This window comes from Bombus flavifrons, chromosome 8 (assembly GCF_040668555.2).
Source record: "Bombus flavifrons isolate JBK064 chromosome 8, iyBomFlav1_principal, whole genome shotgun sequence".
NCBI lineage: Eukaryota > Metazoa > Arthropoda > Insecta > Hymenoptera > Apidae > Bombus > Bombus flavifrons.
Genome location: NC_138449.1, coordinates 2,711,770 through 2,736,092, shown reverse-complemented (window position 1 = coordinate 2,736,092; position 24,323 = coordinate 2,711,770). Strand labels below are relative to the sequence as shown.

Below are 24,323 nucleotides of genomic sequence, written 5' to 3'. Positions count from 1 at the left end.
CACTGGTTATAATTTCTACCGAGTAAAACGAATCCTTTACCTATCAAAAATATTTCTTTATATTGCATTTATATTATTACTTAAGAAGTTGCTTTATACTACATAAAGATATAATTCTACTCAGTCTACTTACAATCGTATACCACCTGCAGATTATATCTACAATGTTATTTCTATTCTTCTTAAAAAATTAACTTTTTTAACTAAGCCATTCTACATACACAATCCGAATCGATTTATAATCGGAACATCAGTTAAGCAGAACAGGGTGCATCGATCGAAACCGAGGTTCGAGGCGGCCGTTATCGCCAATTCTTCCAGTGTGGAATAAAAATCGGTCGCTTGCAGGCTCGCGTGGCCGCGCTGATAGGAGCGTGTACGCGCGCTGCCCCAGCTGATATGACGGAAAAGGGAGACACCTATTGTTCCGTCTTTTGTCCGCGAGATTTCGCGAGTCTTTTGTCCCGCGAATTGCACCCTTATTGTTTTCAGGAAACGGGGGAAACCATTTGCGCCCTTATCGATGACGATTTAATACCCACCAACCCATTATACCTATAGTAATTATGCCAGAGTTATTTAATATATTCCCAATATATTCCCATTATATCGTTCTAAGTTAAGTCGCTGGAGGGAGGAGGTTGTTTTCCTTCGAGTCAACGTATTCATTTGCATGTCCACGTGGATATAACGGCACGGTGGATCTGTGTACTTAAATTAGAATTAAAATGGAATATGCTAGAGTTCGAAGAGTGGATTGGAGTTTATGAATGTAAATATTATAAGTGATTTTATTTAAAAACAGACAGGACTTAGATGATTGAAATTGAATAAGATTATTTCTGAATGAAAAAGAAATATTGAAATACATGATATAGATACATTAATAAAAACTGAACTACTATTGTCAAAAATCCATTGAAAGTAAAATAAATAATCCTATAAGTCATCGATAAAAGTGCATGCATTGAAATTAATGCTTCTTGATCGAAGAATTAGTGATAAACATTGTAAAATATCTCTAACGTGGAACAGCTGAAATTGTGGATCTCCAGCATAATATCATGTATTCCCGAAAACCTTAATCTTACCCTCCATTTCCATTTCCTTCTCCTGTTCCACTCCAAAAGTTCTCTTTAACCTTCTCGTGTTAGAAGTATCAACCCCAAGGCAACATCTGATCCCTTCAGCTGTTCGTTTGTATCTTCGCGATTTCTATATATATACCACAGTTATTGCCTCTTGTATTTTAAACTTCCCCCATTTGAAAACATCCAAGGACCCGATCTTTGTCTTGCAGATTTTGGGTCGCGGCAACCGATAAGCCGCACTTGTTCTATTTCGATTCGGACGCCGGTACCCAACTCGAAACACGTCGTTGAAGCGCGAGAAGAAAGCTTGCGTACTGCTGAACAATTTTATCAGCGGTAGGTCAACCTTATCTTATATTTATGAGAAATTTCGGGCTGCCGGAAAAAAGGATACAAAATTAATTGTAAGACCTGGACAAAAGTTAATATTGTAGGAATAACAGAGCGGATGACTGTCGCGGGAAGTTGAACTATTAATTTATTCCATTCGCTTACACTTCCTGGCGAAGACTCTCTTGTCTTCACACAGGTACTCGCTACAAGCACGCACACACACACACACACGCGCGCGCGCGCGCACGCACGCACATCCCTTTTGGCCTAAGCCTACATATCCCACAAGGATTGTACGTGGCCACCAGCCCCTCACCGTTTGCTGACGATTAAAAATAAACAGAAAACTATCGGCAGTCAGTTCCACCGATAACTCTGTTTCCTTAATTTATTTATAATGTAACGCTTATCCTAACTTATACACTGACGCTATAATATATTGTTGGAGACTTTACAAAAGCGAACTGCTTAGGTTGAATAAAACATCTGAAGATATCAGCATGCAGGATATTAAGTTTTACTGTACATGGTGTCTTGTAGTGGAGTAGAGTATATATACTCGTAAGTAGAAAGTTATTTTGTTTCAGGAGTTATATTTTTATGTATTAATACGTCTTTTAGCGTCTTTAAGACGACACTGAACGAACTTTTTAATCGTTAACATTTTGAAACTATACACATTTCCCTTAATTGTCTGCTTGCATTTTGAATAGCGGTAGGAATAGTCTACATGTGCAATTTAAGTGGGACATTTTATGTATTAGGATGTTTGGAAGTTATATTCGTTTATGTATTTGAAAGAAGAAATCGGTTTTTTCTTCAATAAGATTTTCATTCACTAACACTGTCTTTTAACTTATCGTGTTTTAACTTACTTACTTCCTCGTTATAGAATTCTTCACACTTATTATTGAAATATTAAAAAATATATAGTACTACCAAGTAGAAGAATTTTTTTACAAATAATAAGAATATGCAGGGTATTTCACTTAACCTGACCATCTTAAGTATCTCGGTTATTTTTTATGATAGGCAAAAATATCATAGGAAGCATATATTCGGTCCGAAGGGGTAAATGTGGTGATAGATAAAAAATGTTTCTCAAGGTCGTTTTTTTCGAGATTTCAATGTCATCGAAATATTTTTAAATAGGACAAACCTATTTTCATCATAACAATCTTATAGCTGATAAAAAACAAATTCAACGATGTGCAACATGTTGACCTTCGCATAATCTGCAACGAGAAAATCATGTTTGTATGGAGAGAAGGTAAAGGTAAGATTTATGTGTTTCAATGCAAAATATTTATGTCAGAAGGTGCGTAAAAAAGAGGAAGGAGAAAAAGATTCTTCGAATCTTTGAAACATTTACATTTTCCCAACAGACACATACATTATCTGAAAATGTCTTACTTTGCTTAATAAAGTTCCTTCCCATCTTCTATTGCTTTGAAACAAGAATTTAATCCAATTATATGAAACATCCTGTAGAATTAAGGTTCTTGCGTTTCGTAGAAATCCAGAAAGCTGGTCGTAAACGTAACAGGTAAAATATAGTGACGGAACTTTCCGATCAACCTTATAATTCTTCGTTTTCCCCGCAGAGTAAGACGGAGGATTGGATCGAAATACGGGAAGGTGGAATTAAAACGGGACAGTCGGAGTTTATTTTTAGTTAGAAACGCTCGACGAAATTGGCAGTCTACACTTTCACCGATCGCGATTAAATATTGAACATAGCCGTGGGAAAGACGGAGAAAGAAGGAGAGAGCTTATTTCGTAGAGTACCGTCGGCATCCAAGCCGAACAGTAAAAGCAAAAGACAGGTTATTTATAGGCAAAAAGTGTTTATAAAAGAGGAAATCTGTCGTCCGGTGGAAAGGTTGAAATCGCACCTTGTCTAGATTTCCATTATAACTTCTATTGTATCATATTATCTTATTTGGAATTAAAAAACTTATGTCCACCTTTTTTATAATAATACTGCGTTTATTTATTACTAAATTGTGGGTGTTTATGCATTTATGGAAAATTTACACGTACGTAATATGCAAAAATATTATATATCGCAAATAACATATTCAAAATAAAGCATTGGTTACAATATTTAATGGATGAAACAAGCATTTACTCAGATTCCACTTGTTTATTTATATTCATAAAAATATGAATTTGCATAAACATCCGCTATTTGTTATCTTATCTTCTTACCCTCGTATTTTATCTTTTCAGCAATCACAAGAAATCTATTTATAAAAATTAAAAAAAAATTAAAAGTAATTTTAAAATTATTTTATAGTTTATAATACAAGAACATAAGAATCTATAATCAATTATAGTTTCTCTTTCCCCAAAATCAGACAAAATTCGGATTATGGAAGATTAACCTCGCGGATCAGCGAGGTATGTGATTAATTCAATTATATTACGTGCACATTAATCCTCTTAGCCGAATGATTATGATCACTCACGTACTATAAGCTTATAATGTTTTGATTGGTTTTAATTTTAATATATACGTATATTTTGAACATGTATATATTTGATTCCAGTGGAAATTACATATTTGGTTCTGATTCGTTACAGTTAATATGTACTTTTGAATGCGTGCGTTAATTATGTTTTCGTTGCGAGAGGTTGGAATGAAACGAATGTTTATTTGCCAAATTGATTCTGTGAAACGATGATAAAATGTTTTTTAGATAATAGTAAGGCAATTTCAGTTAATGGAAGAACATTGATGGTCGAATGATGTTTTTCTTTGCTCGTTACAATTAAAGGTAATTAGAGAACAATTTGCTTTAATGCGTCTTTTCATGTCAGATTGCGAACCAGCTTGACTTCTGCCAACGTACAGGTCGCCAGATAATTGCCATTAATAAAAAGACTATTTTTTTTTAGCTTGGTATTACGATATCGTTATCGCGAACAATACGTTGCGAATTAATATTCCATGCTTCAAATTTCATCATTAATGATTATCAGTGAAATAACAATCGACAATTAAACCGTGGAAATTTCATTCTTCGTTAATCTGACGGATATCTTCATTATTTAATAATTCCAAGTTAAACGCGTCTCTATTCCAAAACATCATTCAATAATCCACAAATAAAGTTACCTTGAAAAATAAATTAACAATCCACTCGTCAAAACGTCTTTAATTCACTATCCATATTACAACACATAAATTGAAACCAACCAAACGCGAACCAAATGAAACATACTTGCACACGGTTCTCATTAGTCTATCCAGCCGTCCATGTATTTCCGAGGTAGCCGAACACAGCATAATCTGAACGTAGCAGTTTCTAGGGAGGTAATTCACCAAATATTCGAAATCATAGTTAAATCCCAGGGAATACGGTTACCAGGCGAAATTAATAACGCGAGACCAAGTATCCCGCTAGCCGGTTGCTACTGGTCGAGTCCAGCGTAAAGCTTTTAGCCTGGTAAATTTATTACGATCACGCTAACCCGAGATATGTGCGTGAGTACGCGCGCTTCTTCATCAGCTACACTCGACTAGGGAAATGCCGGAAATTTCTCCGCGGAGTGAAACGGTATTCAGGGGCGCACCGAGTCGATCATTTTCTTAAAATCAGCCCGTCACGCGAGCTTTCATGCTGTCGATCGTGGTGCGTGCGAGTTAGACCAAGGGCAAGGACAATCACCCTCCGCGGTTTCCAAGTATGTGTTCACCTAACTCCCTACTTATCAGCGATCGTCGACTGTATGGATGTGGAAGTTGGATGATTTTTCTCGGGACATTGTGTAAAGAAAGATTTTTAACGATATTATGTATATTCCCGAATTGAAGAGTGCTTAGATACAATGAGAATTCTGGTTTTGGAAACACTATAATATTTCATGCATAATACAGTTGAATTTCTTATTTCCACACTTCCGATCCTAATAACATTATGTAAATTTACAGAGTGTACAGCAAGATATTTTTTGTCACGTTGTTTGTCACTTTATCATTGGTTAATAAACACTCTATATAAAGAAAGGGCTTGGGTTTGTAATCGCAAAGAGTGGACGTTGGTTTGAATCTCAATAAACAGGCGAGTTTTCAACCGAATCTCTACAACTCGATTTATTCGTAGTTATATGTGTTTATTTCAGCACGGTCTCTGGTATTTTAGAACCTACCTGAAACTGTAGCTTCACTAGAGACACGAAATGATGCTAACTATACTTTTATTTCTTTATTCAAGTAATTTCAAATTGCATCGATATTGACGTTCACTTTTTGGTTGATGCATTTTTATCAGAAATTGGTTTGGATAAACTTTTCGCCTGGTGCTCGCATAATAAACTTAGTTTTAATGTGTCTATGTGCCGTATCACATCTGCCGTTTCAGAGGGCAGTTATGTTAACAAGGCCTATATTTACTTTTTAAAAAATGTAAATTTTAAAAAGCTTCTCCTCTAAAATTTGCGTTTTTAAAGTTGTGGTGCCACTATCAATGTCAGGCAGGGAAATAACCAGCATTTTTGGTTAATTTTAATATACCTTTTATTTTATTTTTTTATTAAACCTATAAAATTCCACTGTCACCAGTAGATATCATATACTTCTTGTATCTTGCTGCAACTTAGACCACTTTATTCTAACAAACGTCCGCAAGCATTGTGCTCAACGTACAAGAATACTTGGAATCAAGTCTTGGTATCTCAATTTCCAATTATCCGGTCACCAATATTTGTCGAAGTGAAAGCATTCGATCCTTCAAAAGAGCCTGTCTCACCGATTCAACGGGTTTTAATCCTCTAGATGGATCCTCGTATACAAACGTTGTCGTTAAACGCGGCTCTGACCTTTTCAGAATGTCAGCGAACGTTATAGACAGTTAACAGGGTGTGGGTGTGGCGGAGAACGAGATGGGGGATAGAGCAAGAGGACAAATACTCGACCCCCTTTTCGCGTCGTGACTTGTATCCTCGACGGAATTGAAGTTATGATTATGAGCAGCGTGATGGCAAATTTTAAAGCTGCTTCTCGGACCAGATTTCGTCGAACGCGAGATATTGGATCCGTAGCGGAGCACGCATTTAATAAGGCCTCCTGTGGCTGAGATCAAGACGATTCGAGGGTTTCGATTTTTACAAGGTCGAGGATGTCTGTTCATTTATTTTTTGTTAATATTTTTTTCCATATAGATACGTTTTTCCGAGGTCCTTTTTATTATTTTTTAGAATGCCTTAAGGTTCCTGTTAGGTAATAAATTAGAATTTTATAAGAGATAGAAGAGTATGTGTGTATCTGGAGAAGAAAAAGAGAAGCAGAGGTATACGTAATTTAGATCATTCCGATTGTAGGAATGGACATATTAGGATATCAAAGAGAGTTTGATGACTGGAGGATGTTTTATTTTCGGGTCACCTCGTGACGTTCCTTGCGGTTGCAAAGATAAGATAAAAATTTCGTGCGGATAAAAAGAAACGAATGTCTGTAGTGTTGTATCGGGGAAATAAAGGCCATAAATATCGAAGAACATTCAGAATATTAAAATGATATCTTACAGATCATGCAAGTAATTATGGAATTTATTTGACGTAATCCAAGTTTATTTCCATTTAAATCAACTATTCATAATCACGGTAGATACTAAATTAATCATATTGATCTCCTTAGCTCTTCTGGATATTATTAATCATCACCGTATGATTTTATTCTATTATATACGATTTCGCGCTTTATCTATGCACTACGTATTTAATGCTCTATATTTTCTAGCATATTCTCATCGGCATCATTTTCATCTCTTATCATCAGCAGTAGTAACCCATCCAATTTCCAAACCATTCCAGTAACCTTTAAGATAAGATCTTTGTCATAAAACGAATAATATATCCCTAGTACAATTTTACCCCTAAATTGTCACAATTACGCAAGGATTCTTATCAAGGCAATCTCGAAGTCCATTCACAGGCTATCGGAAAATCAGAAACACTCTTATTAGCGATTTCACGATACAATGTTCTTAGAATTGAGTTTCTTTCGAGAACTATCGTAAACAGTGTTCGGTGTGCATTACTTCGAATCAATAACTCGGTAACACGACAGTCGGTTTGTCAATATAATAATGTTGACACATAACTAATTCGGTGGGACAAAAGCGGGGAGCACCGGTTTCGTGATCGATCTCTTGGTTACGAGTATGATTCGTTCCGCCTGTGGGTAGATCGAAACCGCCGCTTTAATTACTCTTGCCGGTATCTTGTTCCATGCCCAGCAACGTTTTCATCGTACGATATTGTAGGAAAAAATATATACGGAAGAAAGGTAAAAAATAGCGAAGAGAATAAAGAAAAAAGTAGCTAGTGGCAGAAGCAATCGATAGCTGCGCCACGATAAAGCACCACTACCAACCACCTTCATATTCCGCGGCAAATGGAAATTCTGCTGCGCGGAAATCGATATTTAATAGACGCTGCTACAAATTGAAGCGAATCACTCGTAATCGCGATTTAATCGCGTCTAATATCTATAATACCGTTCTCGACATTGTCGATAATTCGAGCATGGTGTCATTCGAACGATGATTACTAATATCCTTCTATCTTCCCCTTAATTCATTAAATTCTTTGCGTTTGTGTCATATTATCGTGATATTAAATATTCAGTGGCTAATATTAAGTGATATTAATCTGTTTCATAAATTCTTTATTGATACGTATTAATCATTCAACGTTTTCGAGATTTTGAAAAAATTTTGATAAATCGGAATCTTATCAGAATCGTAATATCGTTGCGACACGTTTCGCCTAAGTTTATATTTCCCCGCAACGAAAAAATTTAAATTAACAGAACGACCGTTTCAATTGCTTCCGCACATCGTCGTTAATGGAATTTCTGCTCAAGCAGATCGATTATTAACCATTAATAGGTCATACTCGATTTCCAGGGAATGAATTGAATGTCGGAATTTTCATCTCACTATGTCTTCGATCGCTATTCTATCTACTCTGCTAAACAATTTTAATAACATTCGAAAATTAATTATATGTAAAATTCCATTTAGTGAAAAGTTTCGATAGTGAAAAGAGAAACAAAACATCGACTGCCCTGTACCTTCAACTCTTTTAAAGTTTAACCTTGTTGTAGCTTTTGGATCAGTTTTAAAAAAATTACAAATTTTTTGCCCGCCTTACCGTTCCGTTAAAAATTTCTTAATTTCATGTCTTGCGTTAAAACTTCTTTTATCTCAAAATTAACAAAACAGGAACACAATTGGGTCGAAATAAGCCAGGGAGATTTTATTACAGTTAAAAAGTTTGTAATATTTGTACTAATCATCGTTAAAATAAAATAATGACTAAAGTAAAGTAGAATTTCAACGTTGTTCTTGATGACGAAGATGTCTGATTTAATAAGAGATGTCGTAAGAATTAACGCGATTATAATCGTGCTTGTCGATTAAATGCTATCAAGGCATATACGTGTTCTGATCATAAACAATCGTGACTGCTAGCTATCTACGCTCGACCTCATATTACGCGTTTCGAACGATTTCTTCTAAATCATCAAAATGCTTACGCGTTGCGAGCATGGCTGGCGTATTTCTCGATTACGCAATTGATAAATACATGGTATCGATTTTCATCAGCAAGCTATTCAAATAGATTAAGAGCCTTTATATAGGGCAACAGTAGCGGCTGCTCGAAACACTTTCCACGTATCAAATAATTGGTTTTTATACGAGGGCGCTTGCATATATATATATTATTCATGTCTTTTTCTTTTTTTTTAGTTTAATATATCTCAACATATATAGGAGGAAAAGCAATGAATTGCAATATAAAATAGAATTTTGTTAACTATGTAGTATATATTATAATTTATTCATTATTCATATATTCACGTTTGGAATATTTTGCATTCAATTACTTTCTTTGGACTAGTTAATACTACAATTGCATATTATTATTGTATTTATTATATATTTTATATGCTTTATTTGAATTGTTTCATGTTTATTAACCTTTTGTGACGAATAATACATAAATAATAAAGAATAATAGGAAGTTTTAATTTGAAAGAAATCACAGATGGGAACATTTTATGACAAATGAGCAGCGGCGTTCGCTGCTTCACATTTTCTAAGCTACGTTCTAAGAAACATATGTTACATATTACTTATGTCGTTCTTACCTTTTTCTTAAATTTTCCATTCAAAGAATGTAGCCATCGAAATAGTTGGATTAATCTGAATACATATAGCATATCACAAAATATTAAGATGATTTATTTCTAATGGATCACCCCATACATTATGAACAATTATTAAGTGCATTGATGGGTTCATCAAAATGAACTCACAGCTGCGCAAACAGAGACGAGTAAATAACTTAAAAATTCTTACGTGCGCTCTAACGAGGCCTATCACGCAACTCACAGCGTTGTCTGACCATTATCAGGTCATAACTACTGCGCGAGCTTCGTTGCCTCGTCCGATATGATCGGTCCGCAACCGCTGACAATGGCCCGGCCTCTATTCTCTGTTCTTTTCACAGTCGCATCGATGTAGGTCATGGTAACATCATATTCAGGTTTTTTACAGTGCAACCAGTGAATTGCTACCAGCTTTGCAGTTCTATTGCCATTTTCTTTTTCCATCCGTCCTAATATTCTTTCTTGTTGTCTCATCCTCTATCTCCCACTTTCTTTCTTCTCTCTTCTTCACTACGTTTCTTCACTTTCATTTTCCTTCTTTTACTTGAAACTTTAATCTGTCCCTCTCCCTCTGTTTCTATCCTCTTTGTGTTCCATCCATCCTTTGCCATCTTTTCTAGTTTTGTCCTTCACTTGATATTCCCCCTCTTCCTCTCTACTCTTTGCCCCAAATCCTCCTTTTTTCTTTTTATCCTTTAGAATGCTCTTCTCTTATATCTTTTTTCTTTCGTCTTATTTTTATTTTTTTTTTTTTCTTTCTTTTAATCCTTTTGAAGTATTTGATATTTGTTTCTATGGTGTTCTGTCCTTGTTTGTTAAGGTATTATAGCACTTCTGTATTAGTTAATAGCTCATTTTTAATAAAAAGAAAATAATCTAATGCTTTGCAAATATCTGAAAATTGACGTCTTTTTGTATCATTGCCAAATTTTCACTGTTATTACAAACATTTCACATATGTCTTGAAAATATTTTCTAAGGCAAAGGGATAATTTCTCGCTTTTTTATAAAATCCCCTTACAACAGCCATCAAACAATTTATCATGATTCAACTTTCAGCTATTAATACTTAATACCTCAAAACACCAATTTTTCAATGAGCCTTCTATGCTGAAGTAGCAGCCAAGCCTTATTCTTCGCTCAGGATGTAATCAAGGGAATCGATCTACGATATTTGGGTTGAAGCATTTTTTCGGCTCGTGAACGAAGGCCCGACAACGTCGTTGAACACGTTGGAAGGTTCGAGGAAAGGATGGAAAGTTAATTTCGACCACGATCCTCGTCTCAGCGGCCATTGTAAGCTGGTTGAATCATCAGTCAGATCATAGCGAAGAAAATTATTCGCGGCTTGCAGACCTATTGTTCGCAGAAATTGATCCTTTTGAAACATGAACCGAGGATCTAACGTATTGTTCGCGACAGTCTTTTATGAGACACATCTGTCCGCGGCGTCGGAAATTATTTGCATTTTCGACGAGCATTGTTCGAAGAATTTAATGTTCATATCGTTCATATTCACGTGCACCGTCATCCGAAGCTACTCGAACTTCAGTATCTTCTTTTAAATATTATGTGATTTAGTTTATGGTAACAGAAGTGTCAACAATTCCATTACTTAATTATTTTTTGCCAATAAATATTATTTAAACTGTTGAATAATTTTATTGTTATAAGAATATTTGCATAAGAATAGAACATTATTGCAATACACATGCACATCACAAATTTGTTTAGACTGTTTCACTATCTGCACTCTCAAGCAAATTTGTCTCTGCTTTGGCAATTATGGTGTTCTTGCAACTATATCGATACACTAAGTTACTTAGATTGGATTATTAAGTCATACAAACCGAATTGGGCTACTTTCAATAATCAATAACTAAACATGTAAGTGAATTAATAAATTAATAAATGTAACAAAAAGCGTTATTAGATGGCACAGAAATAAATATAAATATAATATAATAGTATAACATAAAAGTAAGTATAAATCAAGGAATAATGAGTAATAAAATCTACAAACTTTTCAATTAAAAGTGGAAAAATGTAATTTCTGTACATTCGAAGAATCGCAAATGACGAAGTACTGTTGCTGCAACAATAAAATAGTCTAATGGATAAAAGAAACGAATGCAAATTAAAACACGTGCTTTATTGTAAATATATCCGTTATATTCGAGAATTCTTTATCTAAAAAATATAATAAAATCAATCTGTTTCTTCTGATATTCATTAGTATCATCTTCAGTTGTCTTCTTTTGATTATCAAATTAATTAGCTGCTTTTCTTCTGTTTCAGCGATCACTCGATAAGCAATCGCGTGGATCGACGAGGTCATTCAACGCACTGTGAGTGCGGCGAAGTGACCAGACCCTTATGACGACGCGAGGAAACGGCCGAGAGTGCTCTGGCCACGTCGCAGTCCGACTTTTAGGCCTATTCCACTCACTTCCACGTCCCACCCTCGGCCGTTTCAACCTCTTCGAAAAACTACCCCTTGCCATCTTTCCAACTCATCGCACCTTGTACGTAACACACCTGATCCTTCCCTTCCACTAGCATTCCACTACACCTGTACACGTATAATACACATGTACAAAATGACAAGTGCAGCACCGTGTAAGGAACGGAGCAAGCCAAGGTATAAAGAGAAAGGAAACGATCCTTCGAACGATGGGAATGGAATTTTTACCATCTTTTTTCCAACAAGAAAGTTAATCTCTGTCAAGGTATCTGTTAAGGATCTCGATGCAGGTAATGCGCCATTTAATTCTCGATTCTGATGAAAATTAGGTGTGAACGAAGATGGAGGAGGAAACGTTTGTAAAATGTGCACTCGATAGAATTAAATTGAATTATTGATTTTCTTTGTGTATATAATATTTTTAATTTACCATGGAAATTATTTTCAAAGCTATTGGAAATTATTTGGAAATTGTTATCTAAGGAAGAAATCATATATGAAATATAGGTTTGCGCAAAAACTAGTGATGTAAGTAGATAAAGATATCTGTAAGTGAGAAGGATTTGATTCTGGGGTGCGATGAAGATTGAAAGTAGGATAAAATTCATCAGTTGTATCTCAGGAACAATAAATAGATAACTTGAACATGCCCTAAAGTGTCTTAACTTTTACTAGGGGAGAAAACGTTCTTCCTTTCCTTCGGATTTGAACTTGGAGGAATTGTAGAAAATTTAAGGGGAACGAAAGACAACCGTAGAATGCTTTCTGACTCTCTAGATATATTCAAGTTAATTTAGTAATGAAACAAGATTCAAATATATCAATTTCTATTAGAAATTTTATGCAGGTTACCTCTTGCTGATGTTCTGTACATATTAATATTTCTGATGCTACACGTAACCTTTCATATGTCCATAATAAAAGAGGTTCCGATTTTTTTTTTTTTTTTTTTTTTTTTAATAAAAAAATTCATCTACACAGCGACTTGTAGAGATTCTTGTCATTATTTCATCTTCAACTTTTAAAGATGGAAGATTAAAACACATTCTAATCTTCACAAGTAAGAGACATCTACTTTTCCTATATTTTACATAATGCAAAACTTCTATCAATTCCTCTCTTCCAAAGCAGAGCTGAAAAGACAATAAAAAAGCGTACAGAAACTTCTGCATATTACTACACTTCCATTAACCATTAAGCCAAAGCGTCGAAGCATTATAGCTTGGAACGAAAGCCGAATTTCCATAAATTTAGGAAGTTTCACAGGCAGTAACTGTTTCGTGTGCCATTTTACAAGCGTCCTGTTGCGTGGCTTTTATCGTACAACATCGTGAAAACGTTGTTATTGCTGGAATCAAAACAGCAACAGGAAGATTCGGGCAGTAATTGCCTTTGATGTTTGGAAACGAGCCGGAATTTACACGATAATCGAGTGTCATTGTGTCGTGATATTACGAGGTTGACATACTTCTAAAAGGAACTGTAAATAGCAAACGTATAATAGTATAACTTCATTAAGGAGAGTCATGGCAAACTTATTCAAAATTTATCTTTTCTTATCTTTTCTTTCACGATAAAAAGTTCATTGTGTGCGAGCTTCTTCTAATATTTATTTACGTTAGTATTTTAATATTCATGTTTAATATTTATGTTTCAATTGTATCGATATTTTAATATTTTTTAAATATCTTGAAAATAATTGCAACTTATATTAATACGATAACATATACATAATTGAGAATAATTCAGAAGAACTTTGGAACGAAAAATAGTGATAATCTATATAATATGATCTAAATTTACTAAAATAAATCGTTTCCATAGAACGGTCATTCATTAGTTGTGTTTGAATGCGAATTTTGACAAGTAAATTTCCTCAATGAAGCGAAGCAGTTGATTATTGGTGATTGTCATTTTGATTTACCGATGCATTAGATGATCATTAGGGTATAATTACTTCGCACATTCAATCGTACGAAATGAAATTTTTCGGCAATTACTAGTTGAATTAAAATGACATGATGCACGATAACGGACATGTTTATCGAATGAATGCGACGACAATGATGTTAGTTTAATTTACCATTATCGATGGTTCTTTCCAGTTAAAAGTACATCCACACGTGTAATAGGTGCAGTCGTGTGTTTCGATGAAAAGGGTGTTAAAAAGTTTCAATGAAAATTTGTTAGAAAAGAATCGTTGGATCGTTTCCTTCTAAAGAAAAGAGAAAATAAAATTGACAAAATAAATTGTCCTGAAACTATTAAATTAGAAGTTAGGTCAGATAATGTAAAACGGCAATAGTAAAATGCATAACTGCCTGAATAGTCGGACGAAAGAAAAACGATCGAGGAGTTGAATGAAAATTATCATAAAATTTATTTTTTATTACGTCAAAAGTGGCTGTTGTTGAAGCTACGGTCGATCTAACTTATAGGACCATTTTTCCTAGAAAACTTCCGCCGTTCATAAACTTCGTTTCATACGTATTTGAAATTTATGTGAAACGTTGAAATCTTATAAAATTCCACCTGAATGGGAATCAGAATTGTGTTTTTAATATTTGATATAAAACTAAGTAAATCAAACTTTTGTGCCATGCAGAAATTTATTATATATTCCAATCTATTGAAACAGAAATTCTTTTAATTCACTGAATTTTTATCTGTTTCATTGAGAGAAAAATTTTATGCGGAGTTTTGTAAACTCGCAAATTTTCAAAAACTTTCGCTGAAAACTTCGTAATCAAAGTAAGAAGTTCATGACAGAGATCCAAATTATAATTTATTTAAAAAAATTTTTCTTTTGCTATTTCCTGGGTTAAAGAATTAACGATTTTGCAAAATTTATGTTTCGAAGAAAAATTTTTAAATGAAGGACGAAAAATATATTTTTTATTAACAGGAATTACGATTTACATAAGAAATTATATACGTACCTATAAAATTGATGCACTAGTTAACAATCCACTGTTTAGCCAATTCTTTTATCTAGAGGAAAGGAGAAAAAAGGAAACGCTACTCGGTTGAAAAAATTTACTAATTGACTAAAGACTTACAAAGGAAGTCAGGTAACCAAAAACGCTGAATTTCTTGAAATATTGTAAATCGATAGAAAATATTCTTTAAAATAGCTTAAATGTTCTATATGAGTTTTACATAAAATTATAACGAAATTAATAATGACTTCTTAAAAGTTTCACTTAAAGAAATTTTACATTATGTATAAATATCATTTTGCCAGATCAAAAAATATATGATATATATAGTAAATATATGAAATCTAATTTATTACTATAATTCTTCAATAATTTTAGCTATCAAGGTCCCGACTTTTAACACAAGCTGCAAAATTTAAAAAAGAAATAACAATTTTCGAGTTACGGAAATTATCTTGTAAGAACGGTGGTCAGCACTTCCGGTGGCCTAAACTAGATCCTAAGAGTACAAGTTGCAAAAAAGCATACGTCCGGTCTCGACCTTTTAGGGATTATGTTCATTTGCATATTACGTGGCGGGCTTTTGGTTGTATGCGTGTGGACGGTTGCCAAAATGCACGAGGCACCGGGTAAGTTCGCGCTTCCGCTCGAGATTGTCGATACCGCAATTCACGACAGCGAGAAAGAAAAAAAGAGGTGGTCGTTTCGTTACTTCTGGCAATATCGGTGATGGACAGGCGAATCTGCATTTATCTAATAGCGGAAAAACATTTCATCATGAGATGCGCCAATTACATTATGATTTGGAACATTGTACACAATTTTTGTTTTTCGCTTGATCGTGTAGAATTTGAATCGTATAAAGAAATTTGAATTGAATTTTGTTAATGGCGGACGAAATTTAACATGAAAATAAAATTTTAAACTTTCATATTGTGTAGAAAAGAAGCTGTAAAAGAAGGGCCTTAAATTATGAAATTATTCTAATGCTTCTTTAATTCAGTGATATAAAAATGCTCTTTCTGTCTTTGGAAAAATTTGTTAACAATTTTTTATTTAAGATATATAGTATATGATAATTTTCGAAGAATCGCTACAAAGTTTTTATTTATTCATTCTTAAATTAAGTCGATGATCGATATTTCTTTTAATATAAAAAAAGGTATTTCTATTGGGATACCTGTGAGAAAAATATATGATCTACTATAAAATGAAATTGAACTACAATAAGCTCTATAAATTATGTACTTATCGATTTCTTATTAAGTGTATCCTCATTCATATCTCACCTGCTAACAATCTTGACGAAGAGATTCTTTGAAGTATTTCGAATGAACATAATTATGAATAGAGTCGAAGAATTGCTTGGCAATTTTGTGCTAAGACATCACAGATTGTGAACTGCTATTATTTTCGAAATATGTTTCCCCAGTTTGCAATGGTAACTCATATTCGACTTAAATCATAATAAATAAAAATAGATTTATACGAGAAACGTAAAAGTAAATTGGATGATTCTTCTTCTTGTTTTATTAAATTAATTTTAATTATTTATAAAGTGCGATAACTTGTTATTTTTATTAGCAGAAAATTTTAATTGTTTGTTTGCTGCTGTACACAGGGTTGTGTTCGATGGATCAAAAAGTTACACGAGGTACAAAAGTATTCTCGTTTTTCAATTCGCTAAATGGGAATCTGAACAAGTTTCTGTTTCGACTGAAGATTGCTTCAGTAAAACAAGTATGACATTTGTTACATTCAGAGATAAAAAGTCTACTTTATAAAAGCTGTACACAAGTTACAATATTGCGAAACTAACAAAATGCTTATTTTTATACAAGTTCTAACCTGCAAAATACGCAATTATATTTAACTCGTTTCGTTAACGAAATTAAATCGTCAAACACTTCCGGAAAGGAAAGATCTATTCTAATGATAACTGAATAGTTCGTAAAACTGCTTGATCTTTAAAAATGTTATATCATTAAAAAATCTTCTGAAACATTGAATGGAAAAATATAAATATTAAAAGAAAGCATTTTTCACGATCTTTTTAAATTCTGCAATTCGACTGGACTTAAATATTCCCTGTGGAAGTTTCAAATTTTCGAATCTGGGAGCACTTGGAAATTCCGAACATCGAGGTGGTCGTTTTCGCGACACGAATTTTTCCGTAAATTCCGTGTCGTGCTGCCTCGACGGTTCTGTTCCTCCGAATATGTAAATAAGTCAGCTTCCATAGGCAAAAATTTCCGCACACGTCCACGGACGCGTGAATTAATGTGAGGACGCGTCAAGAAAATGACCACGCACTCGTGATCGGACTTCCACCGGTTTAAAGCCGCTCACGTACGAGTAGTAATACAAAGTCAAAAGTACAACAGAGATGGATCATGTCACGAGAGTTTCCAGTTGGTACGAAGCGATAGAAACCATTGGTTGTGATGGTAGTTCGACTTTCGGAGAACGAAACTTCGTTAAATCCGGTAGACTACACGAAGATGAAGATAACGTGCAGTTTATCAAACTTTTATACGGTGTACCTAGTACTTATTATAAAGGAAAAGTAGCGTAAAGTATTCTTGGTACGTAAGTTAAAATGAATGAAAACTGCTTTCGTTAAAGTTTTGGTGTCAAGTGATTTAAACATTCAATTTTCGACGTGTATTAATGTGCTTGGATAAAGATTGATGTTTCCCTGCCGTGTTTATTTCTTTCTCTTATTTACTGATATTCTTTTTATTTCCTTTCTTTTGAAAGTGAGATGATTAAACGTAACGATAGATCACTTATTTCTGACAGGTGCTTGAATTTTTGTTCGAAGGATAAGATGTACGATACTGTGTCATGAAAATAAAAGATCATAGCAATTCGCAAAAATATTGACGTGAATTCAGTGAACTAAGATTAAACAAAATTGAGGAACTACGCCTCTGACTAAGTAAAATTAATATAAAATTAGAAAATGCCTTTAACACGCACATAAATCAAGAACAAGTAAATCAACTAAAATAAAATTTATATTTCATGTCTCAAAATCCTTATTTCAACAAATCACAAATCTTAGATTCTTATCGTCATATAATTTCTTACGCACAATTCTGATTTCAACGGGAGCATGAATGAAATGAATAATCGTTAAGAAACCCCATCGAAATCCTAATGAAACGAATGAAAGGAACCCTTGCACACCATGCAAAGTGGATAAAGAAAAATGCGACAAAAGTTAATCGATCGTTGCTAGCGTAGGCCTCCCAATAGCTAATTTATTTTCTTGCCACGCTACGAGTTCATTATTCCGGAGAAACGCAAAAAAAAAAAAAAAGAAAAATGAAAAAGCAAAGGGGACCAGAGGCAGTAAGTCGCGAAACGAACAGTAAGGAGACGTTCTCATTCTCGATACCTTTGAGTATCGAAGCGAAACAATGAACGAAAAGAGAGCGAAGGTGAAAAAGAAGAAATCGAGGAATTGGTTTCTTCGAGCCCTATTCTCCTCGAGGGTATTGAAATTCATTTACTCGAAACGCGAACGATCCCCCCTCCCCCTCCCCCGATAATCGCGCGGAACTCAACTAAATTTGTAAAGAAAAATTTACTTCTTATCGATCATTAATAGTAGAGACACATTTTCCGTAATATATTAGTAAAAAAGACACAAGGAACTAAAATGTCAAGATCAATTTCAGGATAAGAAGGCAATTACGCTTATCGTCTAGTTATTTAACAATTTAACAATAATCGATACAAATTTTTCATTGATTAATTTTCGAGACTGAAGTCAGTTGATCTGCAAACATTGCAATTAATTTAACATTGGTGAAATTAATCGTCAATTGACAGTTAGAAATACCGATCGTTAATCATTAACCGATGATTAAAAAATATTGATTCTCAATTACCAGTTGCTACCAGTTTTCAACCAAAATTTAATGAAGTGTCGTGTTAAGTGAATATCGTTAACTACTGAAGCTAATCAACTTTAAATTTGAGACCAAATTTACATACTAATTTCATGGCGAATGGAAGTGCAAAATCTAATCATTAATCCAATTGGCAATTAAATGACCAATTTAACCGTTCATCTAATTAATTGACGATTCCACTTTATCAAATTTAAATACCTGCTGTAACCGTTAACTATGATTATACATTGATTGCATCAGAATTTAATTGTTAATTGTACTTCATGATCAAATATTTCAATTGCAATCGCAAATTGTTAATTTCATTAAATATTTGCCAATATTGATGACCAAAATTCGCAGATATCAAATATACGTTCTTGTAATTTAACTTTGTTGCAGTTTAGTGTTTGAGACTTTTCTGAATCGGAAATATAATTGAAATATGTGGCTAGAGAAAAGGATGAAAATTTTTCATTTACATAAGATATATAAGACAATTTTCAAGTCTTTGTGTGTCTCCTTTTGCATTATGATTATATTAACATATCAGGTATTAGTTCACGTGAAACTTAGGCAGTTGAAAGTATCGTACAACTGCAATTAGACATACTCGATCTAATAAGTAAAAAATCGAAGTGTCCATGGTACGCAATAATACATCATTTGACAAATTTAATCAACAAATTTATTCAATACTTTTTATTAAACATGTAACTATTTTAGAATTCACATTCCTGCGTGAGATTTCGTCGGCTGTGTATCACGATAACAATTTACAAAGTAAGGTAAATTCCAAAATGGTTACGATTAAATCTTTAGTGTGCAAATAAATGTTTTGCTATCTCGCCAGCAGGGGAATTAACGAATACGAAAGAGAAGGAAGAAAATAATTTAGTCAAACGATCATTACCTTCGGTGCGCCATTACGAGGAATGCAATCGCGTGTAAAGTACACTGCGCGACCAACAAGACGTAATAGTTACTATTACAGCCATTATACAACATTAACGAATTACCCGTAGCACGCGACAATATATTAAGTTGGGCCACCGCTTCGGCAAATCTTGGTGAAATTGGTGTGACCCGACATCGCCGATAGACGACAGGAAGCGTATCGATTAATCGTTAAGATTTACAGAAGCCTCTAATACGAATCGTAGTATAATCCAGCTAAAATATTTCGTTTTCGTCTCGATAAATCCGTAGTACGAACGTGTGGTTATAATTGGAGAACGATTTGCATATACTTTGCATTATGGAAACGGATACAAACCTTGGATTACTTTGTTTTCGAGTATTTGATAAATTTCAGCGCTTACCATTTTGACTGCGGGAAGAGATAAAGAAATATAGTATATCTTTCATCGCTATATTAGAATATCAAATAGATTGTGTGGATATCATATTTTATGTTGCCATGTCATAAGCTGATTAATTAGTCCTTTCGTAATGTAATATAACAAAGATTCGTGCAATACATTAGAAGTGAAAGTTACTTTCTTAATCATGAAATTATTGAAATTGTTTCTTATGATCAAGTAGGAATTATTTTATCCGACATCAAAAATGCAAAATGTCGTAAAAATAATCATTAAAATATTCTAACAGACAATCGTTAATTTTTTATTATGATATCGCAATTTTTTAATTGAATACTTTCCAAATTATTCCTTTTAAGCTCCTCGTCATTCCATTACATTATGAATAAAACAACTTGTAAAGAACATATAGGGCACTTTTTGAACATTTTGAATTAATTACTTAATTTATTATGAGCTTTTAATAACCGCGATAAAATACATCGAACGAATGTAGTAATAGAATTTTGTAGACTTAACAATCGTAATCTTGAAATTCTCATTAGCATTATACAAAGAAATATGAGGAAGTAATGAATTGAGAATTAAAAGAAGTACTATACAGCAATACCAGAAGTCAGAAAATTAAGCAAATGAATACCCAGAGCACCATTCCAAATACCAAAGGAGCTTATTTTAACAAGAATCATAAACAGGCACGTGATACCTTTTATGATATTAGAGTGAAATAATGAACTAGCGAAAAAAGCAGAAAATTGTTTTTCTCTTTAAAAGATAGGACACTACGAGTTCTTAATTCTCATAAAAAGATCTGCCTTTGTTCAGCAAAAGATAATCTCAAGTTACCTAAGTTTTACTATATTTTCCAGCAAAGAGAATCCTCTTACATCATTAATTTCCTATATAATATTAATTCACAAATTGTAAATTAACCAAATGAGTAGTTAACGAAATCGCATTTTCTACTATATTAACAGTGAACCAATGTGCTACTGATATTAAATACTTTCACTCTATATCGAATATTTTATCTTTCCCATAAATAATGAGCTAAGGTAAAAAATTACTTACTGTTAAAATTGTGATTGTGACGCAGTGTAAAAAATGAAATTCTTGGGAAAACGAAAAAAAAGGCCGGTTCGACTGCGTTTTTCTGCGATGCAGAATAATTTTAGTATCGAAAGAAGCTTTGACCTATATTTTAAACAGATCTCCGTCGTACAGAATTTTATAACATTACACGCGAATATCACACATTAATTAATCATTTGCGATTCAACTTCGTATTTCGTTCTATTGATTTTACATTTAGTATATAAAATAAATTCTTCCATATCAATAAACTTAAATTGAGAGAAACGTATTAATAGAAAATATTTAATCAAAAAATTACTAACGGAAAATATTTGATAAAAAATTTATTTGATTTATAACCGTAATTGAATGATGAGGAACCTTTGAATTTAATCTGTTAAGTATGGCTCATTTACGATGTTGAATCTGACTCATTCCGAAATAGCAAATAATTAACCTTTTTTCGAATTATCGTCGTACGGATTAAGCAGCGAAATTTCATGAAAATTTCAGGTTTGACCACGATCTCACTATACGTTTCGAATAGAACGACTCTGAGATTGCACAGTACCGTAAACTGTACAATACGTCTATTGCGCCCGTATCGAACGAATCCATAGCCGACAACGTGGTAATCAACCTGAATTTCCAGAACGATTAAACCCGCTTCCGATTTTCGACTGGATTTATCGAGCCCGGGAAAACTTGAACAGGTATCTGTCATCGATCGCGTTAAACTTGCTCATCACCATGAAGGTTGTATTTCCTTTAAAATACTTACTCAGTACCGTGCAAATAATTTACGAAAATTAATATAATAATACCAATTCGAGAGACCTAATCAAATTTCCTCAATTTTTGTATTCTTATTTTAAAATTAGTTTGAATTTTCAGAGAAAGAAATAAATCAATGGAAAATGCGTATATCAAAACGATAAATACAATAGTTTACGTAATTCAACCTTCGAAGGCCTCCATTAAATTAAAAAGACAAACTTTAATGCATAGCGATATATTTTAAGAATCCACCCACGTATATTTATATATCGATATACGTTTCACGATCTCATTAGAAGAAACAAAAAACTCAAGTTTTTCAACCGCGGAGATTGGTCCGAAACAATTCTGCATTGATTAATCGCAGCAACGTAGAACGATCCTTCGCGTTCTTCTTTATATTCTCTTTCCCCTCTTCTCGTTTCTCTTTCTTCTCTCCACTGACATTTATGTCTGGTAGGTTCGCGAGTTCGCGTGCTTCTTTTTGTTGAACAGCCAGGTTTTTAGAGCCACTGAAATTCGTCCTGGCATGCAAATAATTTGTATAGCCGTGGCCGCTACACTGTCGAACACGTGCTGCTGTATAATTCGAAATGGAGGTCTCTCGAAGGCAGTGTTCGCTTCGCTTGTAATCGGGAAATATTCGACGATGACGTGGTCCTTTTCGTTCTATCTTTACACAGTTATATCGCACAAGTTTGTTCTTTCTTTTTTGTTGAGTAATAGGCAGTATTAAGTTGAGTCATGATATTTACGATATTATTTTATATTTTATAATATATATATTAGAAATTATAAAAAAAATGTTTAATTAAATAAATTATAATTTGATAATTATTACTTATTGTTATGGTTATTATTGTAAATTAAGATTATTTTAGTTTATATATTAATTAATTGAATTATATTGCGTTATTTGGACGTCACTGAGGAAGCGTAATAAGCATTGTGTATTATAACTGATTCAAAGACTTCGAGTAAGATTTTAAAATATTATGATTCGTGTTTGAGGTACTTGCATTTTTAGGGGAAATGAATTAGCTCAGAATGTTCCATTTAGGGTATTTTACACAACATAATGTTATTTTGACATTAAAATAGGCTATTTTATCATTTTTTGATTGAACCTAACGTTGGTTCCTAAAATAATTCCCATATAATTTATTGATGCAAATTCGTTTTCAATGTTATTGATATTATTGTACCTATACAGCATATCGTAAATTTATTTTGTATATTGTCCAGCTGTTACTCTACATTAAATGTATATTAAACGAAAATATGTAACATGCGAAAATGATGAAAATAGTCAAAGTGAGATAATATTGAAAAAAATCTATAAAAATCGTATTTTTTGAAGTTAACGTTAGATTTAATATTTAACATACAAATAGTGTTGGATATTTGATATTGAATTAAATTGAACAATAAGTTACATTAATTTTAGAATAAATTAGTAAAAACATCTGAAAAAGTGACAAACGAAAAACACAACACAAACTTTTTAATTACTTTTCTGTAACCACATTAGAAATGCATGGATCACTTTGACTAATTAATAGGACAACATAAATAAGATTACATTCACGAAAGAATCATATTGTTTCTCATTCATCAAGAAAAACTCATTCAAAAATTATGTTTATTACTCTACGTTTGCCATGACTATCCGTATGTATTCATTGTTATAAAATACGACTCTCGTTATATGCGTTTACAATTGGTTAAATTACAATCGCAAGCTCGTTTAGTTTATTAGTTCGCCGGTGAACAACGGTCCATTTGCACACACAGTGTCGTTTATCAAATCCGTAACTACATTACCATAGATTCAACTGCGTTAATCAGTTTTTCGGTTCGATTGTCCGCGCGATACTCGTTAACAATGTAAATTGCCACTAATTGTACAATATGTTTATTATATCGCGATACCAATCGGTAGAAAATAATATCGATTCGCGGGTAATATACAAGGTAATTACAAAAATAAAGATTTTATTTAATTAATGTAGTTTGACATATATGATTAAACTTAAAATATTAATTCATAACATCGTAGCTTTAAGTCTGCTATATATTCGAAAAAATGTAAGAATTAATAGAAGAAGTGAAGTAGAAAAATATTTTCTAGCACCGAAACCTTCCAGAAATAAAAAATCAATGTCAGTTCCAAATGAATAGGAGAATTAAATATAGGACAGCGGTTTTCATCTTCTTTTTTAAATACCGAAATGTTCAC

At 33.2% G+C, this 24,323-nt stretch overlaps 1 protein-coding gene across 1 annotated transcript in view; it reads left to right on the top strand.

Annotated features, from left to right (window-relative positions):
• The window catches only part of Teh1 (tipE homolog 1 phospholipid transfer protein), a 62,587-nt gene extending 49,572 nt beyond the window's left edge, over nucleotides 1–13,015 (top strand). The window contains exon 3 of the mRNA XM_069118455.1: nucleotides 11,905–13,015. Within this exon, the coding sequence (XP_068974556.1) occupies nucleotides 11,905–11,986 (82 nt within the window). The 3' untranslated portion in view covers nucleotides 11,987–13,015. The remainder of the gene's footprint in view (nucleotides 1–11,904) is intronic.
• Nucleotides 13,016–24,323: the final 11,308 nt, after the last annotated feature.